The sequence below is a fragment of the Phalacrocorax carbo genome, chromosome 2, assembly GCF_963921805.1.
Source record: "Phalacrocorax carbo chromosome 2, bPhaCar2.1, whole genome shotgun sequence".
NCBI classification, from domain to species: domain Eukaryota; kingdom Metazoa; phylum Chordata; class Aves; order Suliformes; family Phalacrocoracidae; genus Phalacrocorax; species Phalacrocorax carbo.
The window spans coordinates 39,312,844-39,329,306 of record NC_087514.1 but is presented as its reverse complement, the minus strand read 5'-3'; the positions used below and the strand labels follow the sequence as shown (position 1 = coordinate 39,329,306).

The window sequence follows — 16,463 nt, the reverse complement described above, 5'->3', positions numbered from 1 at the left end:
TGCGACTGGATGGGTCACAACAACTGTGCTTTATTGGACATCTGTTCCTGAGGGCAAAACACGAGGGTATGTCCAACTGCAAATGAGATCACAAAGCCAGGAAGCCTGAACTTTCTTTTGAGTCCAACAGATCTCAGCATTGTCTATTTTAGCTTCTTGCCACTGCAGAGCCAATAGGAGGAGAATGCAGTTTTATTTTAAAGTCTTCACGACAACAGTTTTTTAAGGCTCTAAATTTGTCATAGCTGATGTGGTTCTATCTGAGGAAGTCCACAGGTTATGAAAAATCCCTTCATTTGTAATGTGGTAATATCAAGTAGGATTTAGCAGCATTTTCACTACATAGGATGCAAGAAACTAAACAGCTTACAGAAAAAAAATTCTGACTCATTCATATATGCAAGATTTCTTTGAAGTTTAATTATCATTTTTGTATCTTAAAGCAGCAATGCCAGAAATTCAGTTGTCTGTTCAACCACAGACCAGACATTGCGCAAGCAGCTGTTTCCCAAGCTACTGAACACTGACACACATGGGGAAACTCTCCTGTCCTGCTGTGAACAATTCTGTGTCGTTCCTTAGCAGTGACAGATAATTTAACCCGGCTTTAAAGGATATTATGTGCAAGCCGCTAGGATACAAACTTCAAATTTGGTCCTCAGAAGGAGCCCAAGCTCTGAACCTGGCTTGTTGCACTTCAGGGCCCGGACATGAATCTCCCACCAGTCACGTATGCTCTGCTGGCAACTGTTACTGAAAAGCCCAGACGTCTTTTGTGTACTGTCATGCACTGTAAACTTAATTTCATTATCAGATACACACACCTAAGTCCTCCTGCTGTTGAATCAATCTTTCAGGCATGTATTTAGGGTTAAAAAGAGCACCGTGTACAAGCCTCCCAGTACTTTCATTTTTCCTCCATGTTTTGCCTTGAATATAATTTTGCAGGTTCACTGTTTTTAAATTGGTTCTTGGATGACTCCTGAACTGAGAGACATTTTCACTTCTCATACAGCTACACAGCTGCTCCTTTTTAAACAGGAATCACACACGAGCATTGCAGTGAGGGCTCTGGCAACATGCCTCACCCTCAGCTGTAGGGCTTGGGAATTTGCTATTTAAGCAAAACAGTTATCATGCTGAAAACCAACCTAGACATCTGAAAATCTTTTTAAAAATTTTTAAAAATCCCATCCAACAAAATAACAAAAGTTTTTTGAAAGGAATAAGGAAGAAACACATAGTCCACTGGAAACTTTTTACAAATACTGGTACCTATCGAAACAAAAGCAAACCTTCCAGAGAGGCTTCTTCTTTCTTAATGAAGTATAAGACTGAGGTGAGTAAATATCACAGACCAATTCCTGAACAACTGAAGTCAAAAATTATTCCCAAATGTGACTCCCAAAGCTTCTCATGCTGAAAAACCAGCTGGACAGAATTAGTATGGCTATGATCTATCACACACCAGAAGCTCTGGAGAGGAGCTATTGTAACTTAAGAAACCATGCCAGCACTGAAAAGGAAAACATGGAGCAATACTTCCCAGCAGGGTAAGCAATGACCAAACACTACGGCAGCATCAGATGACTGGACCAGCAGTGGATGTCACTCAAATTCTCTCCGAAGAGATACCAGCAACTGCCCTTGCTTCAGTAAGCATCTGAAACTACTTTGATTTTCCTTGGGGTCCTATTAGAAAGTTGGAGACCATCCCTCTGAAGCCGTCAGAGACAACAGTGTCACACCATGACAAAGGGGCAAACCCACCCTTCTGCTGGCATGTACACAAAGGGAAAGAAAGAGTACAAAAAGACTGAAGTGCTGACTTCTCAGGAACTTCATTTTAATCACCAATTCCCTGTCAATTCTGTCTACTGTGCTTTAACAGCAGTAGTTTCTCTTGTTAAGGAATACACAGGTTCCTTTTGGTTTTATTCTTTTTAAAGTAATTACTGCCAGAGCTAATAATTGCAAAACTTCTGCATTCTCACACAGTGTTGAAATAAGACCATTTTTTTTCCTAAATACTACATCACTTTAAAAAGGAATGAAACTGTGGAAATTTTCTATCATTTTTTCAACATATCGTTCAAAAATTTCACATTTTGTTCAATCTTTTTAGGCAAGGCAAGTGACATAAGAATTTGTAATGACAACTCAGGAAATATCTGGGGAAGGGCCTTCTGAGAAGCAAGGAACTGGGGTGAGGAGAGAGCAGGCCGCAAAGCAGTTTGCTGATTTTGCTGGGGAGCACAAGAAATCAGCCAGGCAACCACACTTAGCAGTGCTTCACTCTGCCTTAGCCATCAGTAGCAGACTGACTCATACAAACAAGAACTCCATAGGTGCAGAGTGAGGCTGTCAGCAAGCAACAAGAGTAGCTTGTGACAAACATGCACAGTCTCTCTGATAGGTCCCTGGGATGCCACAGACTAGGAAGGAGATGTATTTTCAGCTTCCCGCTATGGACACAAGCCTGCAACGTGCACCGTGGCAATCTGGGTTTTCACCGCACTGTCAGAAAGGGACAGCTGCGTGACAGAGAGGACGCTCCTCTAGCATCCCATTTTAGCTTCATTTTGCTCATCTGTTCTACCATCACGTGCCTCCACAGGGCCTGAGCCTGTCAGGACACCATGCAATACTCTCCCAAATCAACAAGGACGCATCTGTTGCATTCAGCTAGAACCTCCTGCCGTCAGCTCTGCAGTGTGATGGAGAACATTTTTTTTTAAGAACATTAGAATATTGCTTAGGAAACTACAAGATTAAATCACATAGCAGAACACATAGAAGAACAACCATAGCATTTTTCTGCTGATTTGAATTACGAATAGAAAGTACGAGCAGTTAAGAGGAAACAAGATATGTTCTATACGAGAGCCAAGATTTTTTTTCCTGACATGTGCCAAACAAGGAGAAGAAACAGAAGAATCTGGCACCATTAAAAACAGTTTGTGGAGAAAGGAACTGAATATCTACAGCCAAGCTCCATGTGGTTTGTAAAGAGGAAACTTTTGTTTTATGGGACTCTCAGTCAGCCAAAATTCTCCCAGACGGCGTGCAAATGAATATTAGCCTAAAAACCTACACGCATCTTGTAGAAGGATCAGTAAACGGTGGGGAAAGAAAAGGAACACTACTGAAGTTTTAAATCAGAATTCAAAATCTGCCTCATGGTTGAAAAAGTTAGTTTACCAGACAGCTATAATGTCATATATGGTAAGTGTGTTGGAAAGGAAAGGCAGCAACTTAAAGCACAAAACTAGAAGTCAGGAAAATTAGTTCCAACCCTGGCTCTACTACCAAGTAGCTCTATAAAACTTGGATAAAAGAGAAAAAGACTGCCAACTTAACTGTAAGATTTTCCTTAACTTCATATAGTGTATTAACATTGCACTTATGCTGTTTCTTTTAGCTTCTATATTTCTCCCACTCCCTGGCATTATGATGCACCAAGTTAAGTAAGCGACTAGATGGAGTTCTGAGAGAACAGTTATATTGCTACACTAAAACAAGCTCTGACCAACTTCTTAACCAAAATTCTTGACTGAAAAAAAACCTGAACTATTTTATATGGGACTGTAATTCTCATAACTGAGCAAAACACTAAAGTGGCTGACACGATCCAACAGCCTAGCTGAATATTGTGAAAAAATGTGGCAATAATTTCTGGCATAAAACAGTGACTAGAATTTGTACTTCAGCATACAGGAGAAAGGAAATGGGCAGCCAACAGTTCCTCAACACATATTGGATAGTTATACTATGGAAGAAATTTTTTCATCTTTTCTGGCAACTAACAAGAGTGACTTGGCTGCATTATCTGTAAATGAGGAGAAGACCACACTGACCTCCAGTTAACAGCAGGGAAACCGAGGTGGAGTCCACGGGCAAGACTGCAAGCTCAGGAAGCATCCAAGTCCCTGCATCCCACTGAAGTCACTCCTTGCTGGGGGAGTCGGAGACCGAGGTAGCTCTGTGGGTCGGGACTCCAGTCTGTCCTGTGGTTGCCTGACAATGTAGCTCTCTAGTTTTATCACCAACGATTAAAACACATTAGGTGGTAAATTTCGCCATCATGCTTACAGAAGTAGTTAATATCTCCTGTAAGAAGATACCAGGATTAAAGTTTGCCCCTTTGTGTCTTCCTTCACAACAGCCTTTATATGTAGCATTTCAGCTAAGATTTGCCAACTAGCGTGCTTTCCTCCTCTAAATATAGTAGTAAGCATGAATCTCATTTTTGAAGCAGTCTGTACTTGCTTGGGTTTTCCTCATTCATACCTTTAGGACTATCAACTTGGAGGAGGAGCAGAAGGGTTAATCATTTAGTACTTTCTCTAAGCTACTTGCATTTCTGTACAGTGCTGTAGATGGATGCTCCATGCTTCATGTTGCACTGGAAGAAAAAAAAAGAGCTGAAAGCAATTCTCTTTAATTCTCGCCCTTTAATTCTATTTCCTCCAAAGAATAATGAACAGAAGAAAGCAAAACCAAGCACTTCAAAGAAAAAAAATTACAGGCATTTTTCACAAAAACACTGGTAGGAAAAAACACTGTAAAAGTAAAAAAACATTGTATTTTAGTGAGAAACCTGAAGCTAGCAGTTCTTATTGCCACTAGAAATATCTCCACGCCACACACACACATTTACCAGGATGGCATCTACTGATAGGTTCTGGATACCAATCAAGACCAGACCAGGTACAAACTAAAGCTGAACAACCCCAACAAAGTAGGTCAAGAGAACTGGGAGGGAAGGGAAACTGTTGCTAGGTGGCAGTGTACCTTAAGCAAAGAATACTGTGAATCACAGATTATTGGAAAAGTTCGTTATCTGCTAAAAGCAGTATCATCTTCAGTGTCATCTTCAAAGCCTTGGGAGGAAGCAGAACCCAAGATATACATGATACACAGACTACATATCAGGAGGATGAGAAGCAGCACTGAAAAAAATAAGAAAAACCTGTCTTTAGACATGTTATCGTGCAAGACCCACACCATAATGGCTGTCCAGGTCTATTAGTGCTGTAAGAGAACCCAAAAGCCAGAGAACTGAGTCTTGTACATCTTGGGAAGGCTATGGTTTTGCTTACTTTGTTTTATTCAACCTTCACTAAGCTCTTACCAGAAGAAGCAAGCAGAGAAATAAGCTTCCACCACATCTTGGCACAGCAGTGAACAGTTGACAGAAAACCCAAGTGCGGTGGTGAGAAAGAATGGGTTTTTAAGGCTACTAAAGAAACAGAACTGTTACTTTTCTGTCTTAGAGTTTCAGTCTTCAGTCCTAATCTTCTCAGAGTGGAGTAAAAGTGGACAATGGCATTAAACAAAAGGAGGTTATGAAAACACAGGCACTCCCTAGAACTCCAACGAAAAGGATGGAGGAAAAGGCCTCTGTAGAAAGCCAAGGTAAGAAGGGAGAGGCTAGATTTTTCTGGTATCCTTCTCTGTCCTTCCTGATGTTCCCTCCAACAGAAAACTACCTTAACATATTGCCTAAATTAGCAGAAGTGGTGAAAAAGACAGGCTGATGACATCTTGTGAACTACAATTCGCTTGGTAAGAGAGCTGTTAGCAAGCTCACAGCTTGTCACAGAGAAGGATAAGATGTTCTTGAAGGCAATGATGAAATCTATATTCTTTTCTACAATATCTATCTGGGTTCAAGAGAGCAATTTTTTGGAAAAGTTATCTGAGATGAATGAGATTGTATAGTTTGGACATATTTTAGAAGAGAGAATAAAAGAGAAAAATGAAAGACACTTTGCTCCAACAAGGCTTTAAATCTGTAAGCCAGGCCATAGCAAAATCCCTTCTGAGAAATTTATCAAGTAATTCTTCTTACGTTTACTTTAATCTACAATTACACTGTTTAAGCTTTTTTTTATACCATGTGCTGACACATTAGAAACTGGTCAGAAATAATATATTAGAACATATGTGCCCCATCTAACACAGCATGGGAATTCCTATACTGCTCTACAGTAAAACCCACACAGGTTATATGTGCCATATATTGTATCATTCCTCACAAGCAATCTTGACTGTGAAGCCCATTCATAATAATTAAAATACCAACCTTACCAACCTACAGAGTTGCAGAGGGAAAAATTTTTAAAAAGCCCTTCATTGGTGTAGCTCACATAGGATGTGCGTTAACTTTCCAAGCAGACATAAACCTCTCATGAGTATTTGCAGGTTGGGTCTGTATCTTCTTTATCTAACAAACCTTGGCATGCAAACCTCAGGACTACAGAATCCAATTTCAATGGATAAATATGGATGCAACAATCTTTGTTCAACTTTTCTCCCCTATGCCCTTCCCCAAAGCCAGTGGTTTTAATTTGTGGTCAGCCTGAGCCTCTTCACCTTCCTGGTAATTTGCAGTGCCTGCCCTGCAAGGAGGGAGGCAGAGAGCATCCCAGCCTCGTCTCCAAATGGTTACAATTTGTGATTATTTTTCAGTCATGGACATGCAATAAACACTAGCAGCCAAAAATACACATCAGTTTGAGCAAGAAGAAGTAGAATAGTACCACACCTATATAAGTCACTAGGAGCCAACCCCTGTTGATCTCAAAGGCCCTTCCCTGACTTGGGCAGCAGTACTGCTGGAAGATGAGCATGAGTTGGCTTCACCTGCCGTCTCACCTCCTGCTCTGTGAGACAGTGCACAGCTTGTGGAAAACAGTTTGAAAACAAAAAAAAAAAACAAAAAAACCCCAAACATAAAACTGGGGCTGACTTAGTCATTTTATGAAGACAAAAGAGAGTAATCTATACAATCTCCAGGCTAGGAAATGATCAGGCTTTGTCATAGCAGAACACAGCAGCACAAAGGAAGCTCTCTCCGGAGAAAATACGTTCCCCAGCAAACAGCCCAGATAGGCTCTTCTTCATTAACCGGTAAGAGGGATATCTTTCTGCAGCATGCAGAAGGCAATGAGCCTCATTTGACACTGAAGTTTAACTCAAAATAAAATTTTCTGTGATTAAGGAAACTTTTGTTCTACTTCTGTTTCTTCACCATCTGTGATACGAAACCTGGCAAAGACTCCAATTAGTTTCCTTTGTGTTATTACTGCCACCAGCACTCAAATGATAAACATTTATACAAAAGGAAATTCCTCTTCCTTTCTTTGCCGTCTCCAAAGAGTAGATATAAATACTTTAATAAGAAAACCTGTACAGAGCTCACCCTGAAACCTGGTAACACCAGATTACACCAACAGCACTACAGAAAAAGGCAATGGCAGACTAAGTCAGTACAACACCTCTTCTAACAAAATCTTTTCTCCTGTAATGAACACTCTGCCTGAGAGGAAACAAAGCAGAAGCACCTCACACCAAGAATGGTGAAATCCTGCAACATCTGCTTAAGGAACATCAGGGACAGATTTAGGGACTTAGAAGACCTCATTATGCTCCTGGTCGTGTAACTCAGAGCCGGTTGTGCTTCGCCTCAGTCGAGCAGGACAGAGGCATCATCCAGCAAAACAAACTTACCGAACTCTGAAGAGCAAGTTAGCATTTAGTGACATATATTTATTTACTTAAACTCTTTGTTTATATACACACATTTGACTACTGTTTCTATCCTAGATGGAAACCATGCATAGCTGTGGTTAAGATGCTAAATTTGATTATTCTGGTAAAGTTTATCTTGGTACCTTAAACACAACGATCCCCTTATACGCAGTTTGCACACTGGTACCGGCATACCAACATTAGGACAACAATTAATTTCTATAAAAACATGTGCACAGGTGAAGTAGCAACATTTTTTCTAGCATAGGCAAGCCCTACAAAACCAGAATTGTGTTTCTGTCCAAATGAGCACGATCTACTACCAGCAGAACCACCTTGACTTTGGCATTTATTTACACAGTAACTTGCCAACAGCCCCTCTGTCAACAGGTTCCCAAAAGTTTTTCGTGGATTCTTGAAGGGGGTAGTCCCACCTGCTGCTGGGTTTGTTAGATTCAAATAGAAGAAAGGGAAAGAAGAAATCTGACATGTGGAGGACACATGGGGATGGATAAACAGATAAGCAAGGGGAGATCACAAACTTGCACCAAAACTGAGGCGCATGAGCTAAGCCTTATCCCCATTTTTCAATCCACTGTACCCTTAGCATGGCTTTTCTTCCTGCAGATCAGAAATGGCTGGTGAAAGCAGCCAGGCTGCTGCCAGACATCTCTCAAGATCATGCACAATTTCTTTTCTTCCTTTATGCTAAAAACAAAAATAATAATTGCACATTTTACTGGAGCAGGATAGCACTTCTACACCATCAACTTATGCTGAGGACTGTACTACACAGAGGTTGATGGGGTTTTTCACTCTTTATTTCCAGTTGCTTGCATGACGGTACTTTGCACATTTCTTTGAGAAGCAGCACAGGATTTAAAGATGTAGTTTATTAATCAAACAGCAGTTTGGTTTTTTGGGCAAGACAGTATGCCTTCTCGCTGAGGCCTCCTCCATACAGACTCTAAGGAGCTGACTTAAAAAGCTCTACAGCCACGAGGGTTATGAAAATAACTCAAAATGGGTTCTTTGATCCTTTTTGCCTACCACTGACATCTGGCTGAAAACTTTACTGCAAGAGCTTTGCCTGTTTAAATCTTTAAAAATTCAGCCCATTACAATTCCACTAGAATTTCTACTAATCACAGGCACAATTTTATAATACGGCTGAGCCAGTACAACAGCTGCTAGCCCTAAAATGACACACAATCCTGTTTGGCCTGACCATGTCCTTACTGCTCCCCTCTTGTTTTCTGTCCTGACCTCCTTTAGGGAGCTAAGTTGCAGGAAACTATCAAAAAAAGTAAATAGTTTTTTGCTCATTTAACTCCCAGAACCAGCTCACAGGAGGTCAGATAAGCAACAGGGAGGAGAGGGAGGAGGAGTGACCAGTCGAGCAGCAGCTACCCATTCAGTAAGCTGAGCTGAAACATGAAGCTGTATCCTAAACTTTTCTGTCAAGTAGTTTGTCTATAGGATGACCCCACTTGAACATTGGGATGGATGTCTTCCACTTAAGGAATGGACTGGGCTCCCTAACTCAGATCACATTAATAATGGTTCCAAAACAGACATCATGGAAATAATCCATCTCTGTTTACAGTCTGTGATCAGATGCCTCCTCGGATCAAAACAAGAATTTTCACCATGTTTTTCTGTTAATTGATTCATTCTAGACATGGTCCAAAAGTTAGGGTTATTGGTCTAAAAACCACCAGACTCACTTTCTGACTCTTTTCTAGAGGGTAGTACTGCAATTAGTTTTTTGCATTTGTATGTCTATAGCTCCCAAAAATAATTTGTAATGATTTGGAAAAGTAACCGTTTACTATTTAAATTTAATATTTCCTATGCATTTCATTACGCAACTGAAAACAAAAAAACAAGCAAACAATACAGTGAATACTGATCGCTCCCCTTCTTCACTTGTCCTCCACCAAGGCTTTACACATGCATCCATCAGCTGTGGAACAGACACTGAGGAGCATCAAGTATTGGCAACACAAGTGAAAAATGCCCGAGAAAAGGTCAGCATATAAACAGGTATTGTTCAGAAACGTAAATAACAGTTCCAGACAGTTCTTCTCCCCCACCCCACCCAAGAACTGCAACTTCTACTTGAAGCGTCCCAGAATATGTGTGTACCTCCTGTGAAGGCTTCAGAACGTACAGCTGAAAGAAACTAAAGTCAACACCATGAGAGACACTAACAAAAGTCACCGAAAGGTCCCTGACCCGAGTTCTGGGGGCTATGCAAATACCGCTGACAGCTACCCATCACACAGACAGTGGCAGCGGGGGGCAGATGTTGCAACCCAGCAGCAGTATTTGTCCACCTTGCCTCAGCAGATAAGCTCAGTGCACCTTGGACCCCACGGGAAGGTTGTCAAGTGCCGCACAGGGTCTCTTTTGCGACACAGGGCGCACAAGTAATACTCAGGTTTTTAGCAAACCTAAGGGTCGCTTACACCACCATGCCAAACTGCCGGGCGCCAGCCTACGTGCTTCGCGCACCCCTCGTTTTGCAGCACGGACTTCCACGCACCCACGAAAGGCGAGACCAGCGTCCCCGGGCGCTCCGAGCATCCAGGTGCGAGCGGCGGCCCCCACCCGCCGCCCCGGCTCTCCCTCGCCCCCGGCCGCCGAGCCGCAGCCGAGCGGAGCGGCGCCGGAGCCCCGCCGAGCAGCGGCCGCCCCGCGACGCCGCGCTCTGCCCCGCCGCGGCGGGGGGCTTCGGGCCGCCATCCCCCGGGGCCCCGCCGCCCCCGTCCCGGCGGGGCCGCGGCGGCGGCGGCGGCGGCGGCGGCGGCGGCGGGCGCTGATAGGGCTGCCCGGCGCGGAGAGGGCGGGCGGAGGGAAGCGCGGCCCAATGCGCGGCTCCCGCTTCGCAGCCCCCGCTCCCCCGGCGCGGCCGTGAAGGAATGCGGCGGCGGCCGCCCCCCGCCCCCCGTCGCCCCCGTACCTTTTCCTCCTGCAGAGCACGCAGACGGCCCAGAGGAGCAGGGCGGCGGCGGCCGCCCCGCCGTAGGTGCCGAGCTGCAGCGCCTCAGGGCCCATGCCGGTAGAGCCCCCCTCGGTGACCGCTGGTGCCTCGCCGCCGCCGCCGGGGAGGAAAGTTTGCCCGTCCTCCCGCTCCGTGCAGGAGAGGCGCCCGGCCGACCGGCCCTCCCCGCCCACCCCGAGCCCAGGGGGCTGGGTTTGGCTGCTCCTAGCCGGACTTGGCGAGCGGGCCCGGTGCGACCCGGCCGGCTCCTCCCCGGGGAGCGCTGGGCGCGGGGAGGGTCGCGCCCGCCCGCCCACCCCCGCGGCCTCCCGCGGCCTCCCGCCGGCGGAGGGGACGACCCGGCCCGCGGCCTGCGGGGGGAAGGTGTCGATGCGGTGGAAAGGTCCCAGGACGGAGACCGGGGAGAGGGGGCCCGGGGTCATCCCACCGCGCCGGGGAGCAGCCCCCGCCCTCCGGTCCCCGTCGGGCCTCCCCACACCCCGGGAGGCGCCCGGGGCCCCCACGGAGCCGCCCTCGCGTGGCGGAGCGCTGATGGCCTGTCCCCAGTGCTCGGCTTGGGCAGGTGTCGGCTCTGGCAGCCCTTTGACCTCTACCTTGGTTTTGGTACAAACACCCGATGTGTGTCCCCCGCTTAAAAAGCAAGGCAGCTCACCCCCCACCCCCAGCTTCATAAAACTTAACCTGAGTCAGGATAAATGAGGTTCGAATAGTGACACTTGGCTCTCAACGTTGCGCCATGTAAAAAGCAGGGTGCAGTTCTCCCAGTCCTCCTGCCATGCCAGCCCCTCTGGCACATTACAGAGACGGACAAGAGATGGGGAGGTGAGAAACTAAAACCTGAGGCAATGGAGAGATGCCCAGCTTGAGTAAGCAGGATGGGGTGAAGTGGGGCAGAGGTCCAGGGGGTTTGGTACGACACGGCAGGGCAGGGGGCTAACAAAATACCAGGGCAGCAGTGGTACCTAATAGCTCCGCTGCCGTTTGGTACAAGGTACACTCAGAAACATTGCTGTGATGTATGATAACGTTCAACAAAAATTCACACCGAAAGATGGGAGTAAGATGCTTCAGTTTCTGGAATCATGGTTGAATGCTGACAGAAGCTCATGTACCTTACTCAATCTCGGCTGCATGCAGTATTAAGAATTATGTGTATTCCTTTCATCTTGGAAACAAGTTGTATGACATTCAGTTTTCTTAACTGCCCTGTTGTAAGCTCTCTCTGAATTGTGGAGACCCAATTTTGTCTTTAACAGGTAAAAAAAGCCAGTTAGCTAAAAACTTTCCGGACTTCAGCAGATGTCATAATTTTGAGAGGCCTGACTCACATCTGAGGGTTTGCAGTTAGCAGAGCTGTGTCTTCTTCCTCAAAAATTCCTGTTGACTTCAATTAAATACTCAGAAATGCCATTGTATTAATCAGAGAAAATCGAATTAATCTGTCTCATATTAAAGTGTCTCAGAATTGGCTCACTACTGCTTAAAACCATCAGCTGTCCCTCCTGAGATCAAAAATTCACACACCCTTATTGTTCAGTACAATGCATGAAGGGAAACCGTAAGAGAAACTAACGTTTTGCTCGTAGCTCTGTAGGGCTTTTTGCAAGGAACTGCATTTGAAATCCCCAGCTTGGGAATCCCAAGGGGTTTCTTAGCTACTACTCCTGTTAATTATTGGAAAAGGAGTAATTTAGAACTGAAAGGCATTGCACTGTAAGACATTACACAGTGTAAAACGGTACTCATTTTACAAGTGACCTCTGCCGTGAAAATTTCACTTCAATATAGTGAGAAATACCTGTTCATATAAAATTAAATAGCTATGGCAGCTAGAGTAAGCCCTCATCTAGATTCAAAACACTAAGGGGATCACTTCAGTTCTGGCAGAGGGTGTGAAGAGGGTTACAACAACATTTTTTAGTTTGCACTTTTCATATTTGCTGGAAGTAACTGTCTCAGATCGATTGCAGATGAAAAAAAAAGAAACCATCCCCCACACCAAAGAGCACTACACCATGAGCAAGACTGTGTTATTTTAAAATGCAGGAAGTACACCCCGGGAGGTCCTAAGTACCCTTAGAGTGCTGTGTACTCTTCTGTGTCAACCCTGTAAGAAGCCCAAGAGGATGGATTAATTTCTCCTCAGGTAACAAAGGAATCTCAAAGAGTTTGAAGCCCAAACCTGGCGAAGTTTGATGTCTTATATACAGTATGAACTACCTCGATACAGATCCAGCTGGATGGCATTTGCACATAACGTACACAGTTAAAATTATAATAGACGTATCTGTACATACTGTCATCTCAGCTAAGTGGGGAAAGAAGGTGAGGCTGAACAGTCCCCTTTCATATAGCTGTAGCAGAAAAGAGGAAATTTATTTCATTTTCAGGAGGTGCAAGCCTAGTCTTACAGTGTTATGGTCTCATGTTGAAAAATGTCTCTTTTAAGAATTGGAGGGATTTTCAGTTTTAAGCTGTCACGAGGTCTTTATGGAGCTGTCACTGCAGCATGGTCATAAATGAGGAGAAAGAATGAAAGTGCTGCTGTATTTGGAAAGGGATAACCTTACCCTCCAGCTGGACACAAGTCTGTCCAGTTGTTATCCTTACTGGTGCGGTGTAATTGCTGTTGTTCCATGACAGTAGTATTGGCTCCGTGGCAAATTTCTTCAAGTGCAGTTCATATGCTTAGAAAGCTGCTTAGAAAGCTGCTAGAAACAGCTGCAGGCTGGAGAGAGGTGAAGGCATTTGCAGATACATACTGGGTCGGGAGGGCAGAGATGAAGAATTCGTAAGATAAGCTTGGAGGGCTTTTCAGTTGGAAGACACAAAAGATTTCAGGAGAGTTCCTAATATCACGGTAGTTAGCCTAGATAGATAGATAGATAGATGCTCAGTTACACTTCTCCTGTTTAAATTGTGAACATTCTGTACATATGCTACAGTTCAAAATGCATACTGTGTGTATGTTTCGTACTGCCAATATTGTAAGATGATATAGATCATATTTTTTTGTCTTATGAAAATGCAGAAGACTCAAAATAAACTTCGAACAGTATATACTGCAATCTGTACTGTATGTTAAACATCACAGTGTGATTTTGCTATATGCAGCACATGGACAAATGCCTGTTCTACTGGGTAGCTTTCATGTGCACAAGGATTTAAACTCCCAGGCTTAGACAAGAGCAGATTCTCCATCACTGAAACACCAGTGAGGTATGTGTTATAAGCGACGGCAGGAACAAGGCTTGTTTTTCCACTCACCCAGCGCTACTCATTCTAAGGCTGTTTTCAACAGCTTTGCTCTGCTGAAATTGCTGCTGTTGCAGTACTGCAAGTCCATTCTTGCCTTCAGTTTAAATGTGCATGAAGTATCTCCGTCAAAAAAATTCTATGTATTTTTGTGAACAATGCTAAGGAAAAATACCCGTGGTAACATTTTTAGTGATTTTGAGAAACAGCAGTGGCATCAGACTTTGAAACGGGGTCAACAATTTAACCTCTGTCTCAAAGATAATCTGTCCAAATTTATTTAGGTTATAAGCCCCACAAGAAGAGAGGTTTTGTATACTCTAGTGACCCGCTGGACCTTTGGAGCTTAATTCCATGAAGATGCCACTGGAACTGGGTCTGCTTCCAGCTCTTAGCTCAGCAGCTGTTTTCTGTGAAAGTGAAGCTCTGAGCTAATAGAGATCAGGCTGAATTCAGGGCACCGAAACTAAAAGCCTTTTTGTTCACTGCTCTCCGTCTCCCTTCCTGCTGGAATACAGGCAAAGGGGAAGTGCAGTGATTTAAGCATAGGACGAAAAGGCTATAGACCTCTCAAATCTCACTTCCTAGATTTAAGACTAATAGATTTGATTCTCACTTTGTGTTCTCTCCTTCGAGAACAGATCCATCTGCATTTAATGCTTTTGTAATGCAGTGCTGCAGCCTCTCTCCCGTGACCTCCTGTGTCAATCATGGCTGATCAGCCTGAGCTCTGAACAAGACCCCACAATGAGAAGGGTGAGAAGTCCCATGCAGCTGCCCCTGCACTTCAAATGTCGTAGTCCCACTTCCCACTATCATGTGGACTGACATGCCAAGCACATACCTGTTATGTGCACCAACACGGTGACTCGTATTATGTCAGGGAAAAGAGAAGCTGAGAAGTCTACAGGGGCAAGGGCCGGGGGATTGGCTGGTAGAGATGGGGAACTGAATAGGCAAAGAGATCATGAATGGGAGCCAGGGAAGGAAGTAGAAAAGAGGATTAGGAACAGATGAGTGGAAACTGGGGGTGAATGAGCAAGATGAAATCTGGGAACCAAAGGAAAGGAGAGAAGAAGAGGAGAGTAAGAGTAGGAAAGATTTTAAGGAGGCACGTGGCAGAACTGATATCGCCTCAGCGTAGTGATTAAGATGTGGAATTGTGGAACTGGAAGTGAGTGGGAGTGACAGTATGGGAGAGGAGAAGCCAAGAGGACTGAGGTCAAAACCACAGAGAAGGTTCCTACAGTTTGCAGGCTGGGTCTCAGTGGGAAAGAAGAAAGGGATTTGCATCAAAAATTGACACTGGGAAAGCATAAAAGTGATGGACAAGAGGATCAAGAGAAGAAGGTATCAACAGAAGAAGCTACATCTTCCTGGCTGCAGTTTTTGTCTGAGATAGTACAGTTGCAAAGGGCCTCAAAAGACACGGTCACATTTCTCCTTACTGCCATATGTGCCACAAGACATGCAATCCTATGCATTTCCCTTCTATAATATCTAACAGTCATGTGGTCACAGTGAGAACCAGTTACTTCCTAATCCAGCAGAAAACTCAATCACCGAAGGAGAAGAAGGAATAGCATGCTGCGAGATAAGCCTTTGATTCAACTCATCCTGAAGCCATACAGTCATTAGCTTGTGCAAGGAAATGGGCTGGCAGTCTAAGATGTGGAGTATGGGAAAATGAGACATCCTATTCTGGGAGATAAATGAAAGGGGACTGTGCTACAATGTGAAGCTTTTCAGCCCTGGTGATACTCAGAGAAATGCTACTATGATGCCACGTGGGAGAATTTTCACATTTTCTCTCTGACTTTTTAATGAGAAAATGTTAATTATATAATGTCCTGGTTTCAGCTGGGATAGAGTTAAATTTCTTCGTAGTAGCTAGTATGGGGCTATGTTTTGGATTTTTGCTGGAAACAGTGGTGATAATGTGGAGATGTTTTAGTTGTCAAGGGCTGGTCAAGGACTTTTTCAGCTCCCCATGCTCTGCCGGGTGCACAAGAAGCTGGGAGGGGACACAGCCAGGATTGCTGACCCCAACTGACCAAAGGGATATTCCATATCACATGACGTCATGCTCAGCATATAAAGCTGGGGGAAGAAGAAGGAGTGATGGCGTTTGTCTTCCCAAGTAACTGTTACGCGTGATGGAGTCCTGCTTCCCTGGAGATGGCTGATTCCTGCCCATGGGAAGTAGTGAATGAATTCCTTGTTTTGATTTGCTTGCATGCATGGCTTTTGCTTTACCTATTAAACTGTCTTTATCTCATTCCATGAGTTGCCTCACATTTTACTCTTCTGATTCTTTCCCTCGTCCCACCAAGGGGAAGTGAGCGAGCGGCTGCGGTGCTTGGTTGCTGACTGGGGCTAAACCACGACATACACATATCTATAAGGAAGTAATTTAGGAATGAGCTTTACTGATAAATCTAGATTATGTAGACAAAGAGGGTGGAGGGCTTCTGCTTCTTTCTAGTTGTAACTGGAAACTTGGTGAGGCAAGGAGGTGACTGCAAGAGCAGTGGCTGTCCTGGCTAAGTTGACTAAGGACTCTCCTTGAGAGTTACATCCCTTTCTGTGGGAAGTCATATACCATCATACTGCATGTAGGTTAATTGTCTGATAATCCCTCATTTTCGGCAGCCTCCACTTGAGA

At 44.4% G+C, this 16,463-nt stretch overlaps 1 protein-coding gene and 2 long non-coding RNA genes across 4 annotated transcripts in view; 1 reads left to right on the top strand and 2 right to left on the bottom strand.

The window, feature by feature from the left end:
• Positions 1 to 11,007, bottom strand: part of LOC104047148 (cytochrome P450 7B1) — a 139,551-nt gene extending 128,544 nt beyond the window's left edge. Inside the window, exon 1 of one of the 2 annotated variants that reach the window (XM_064442635.1) lies at positions 10,502 to 11,007. In XM_064442635.1, coding sequence (XP_064298705.1) covers positions 10,502 to 10,965 — 464 coding nt within the window. In that variant the 5' untranslated portion in view covers positions 10,966 to 11,007. Of the gene's footprint in view, positions 1 to 10,084; positions 10,319 to 10,501 lie in introns of those variants that run through there. The other variant, XM_064442636.1, reaches the window with a different exon arrangement.
• LOC135311906 (uncharacterized) lies at positions 1,779 to 5,523 on the bottom strand. The gene is made up of 3 exons (XR_010371450.1): positions 4,291 to 5,523; positions 3,858 to 4,110; positions 1,779 to 2,707 (listed from the first exon to the last, which is right to left on the bottom strand). It is a non-coding gene; the product is annotated as an uncharacterized LOC135311906 (long non-coding RNA).
• LOC135311905 (uncharacterized) lies at positions 9,865 to 16,076 on the top strand. Its single transcript, XR_010371449.1, has 2 exons — positions 9,865 to 10,129; positions 12,690 to 16,076. It is a non-coding gene; the product is annotated as an uncharacterized LOC135311905 (long non-coding RNA).
• The last annotated feature ends 387 nt before the right edge of the window (positions 16,077 to 16,463 follow it).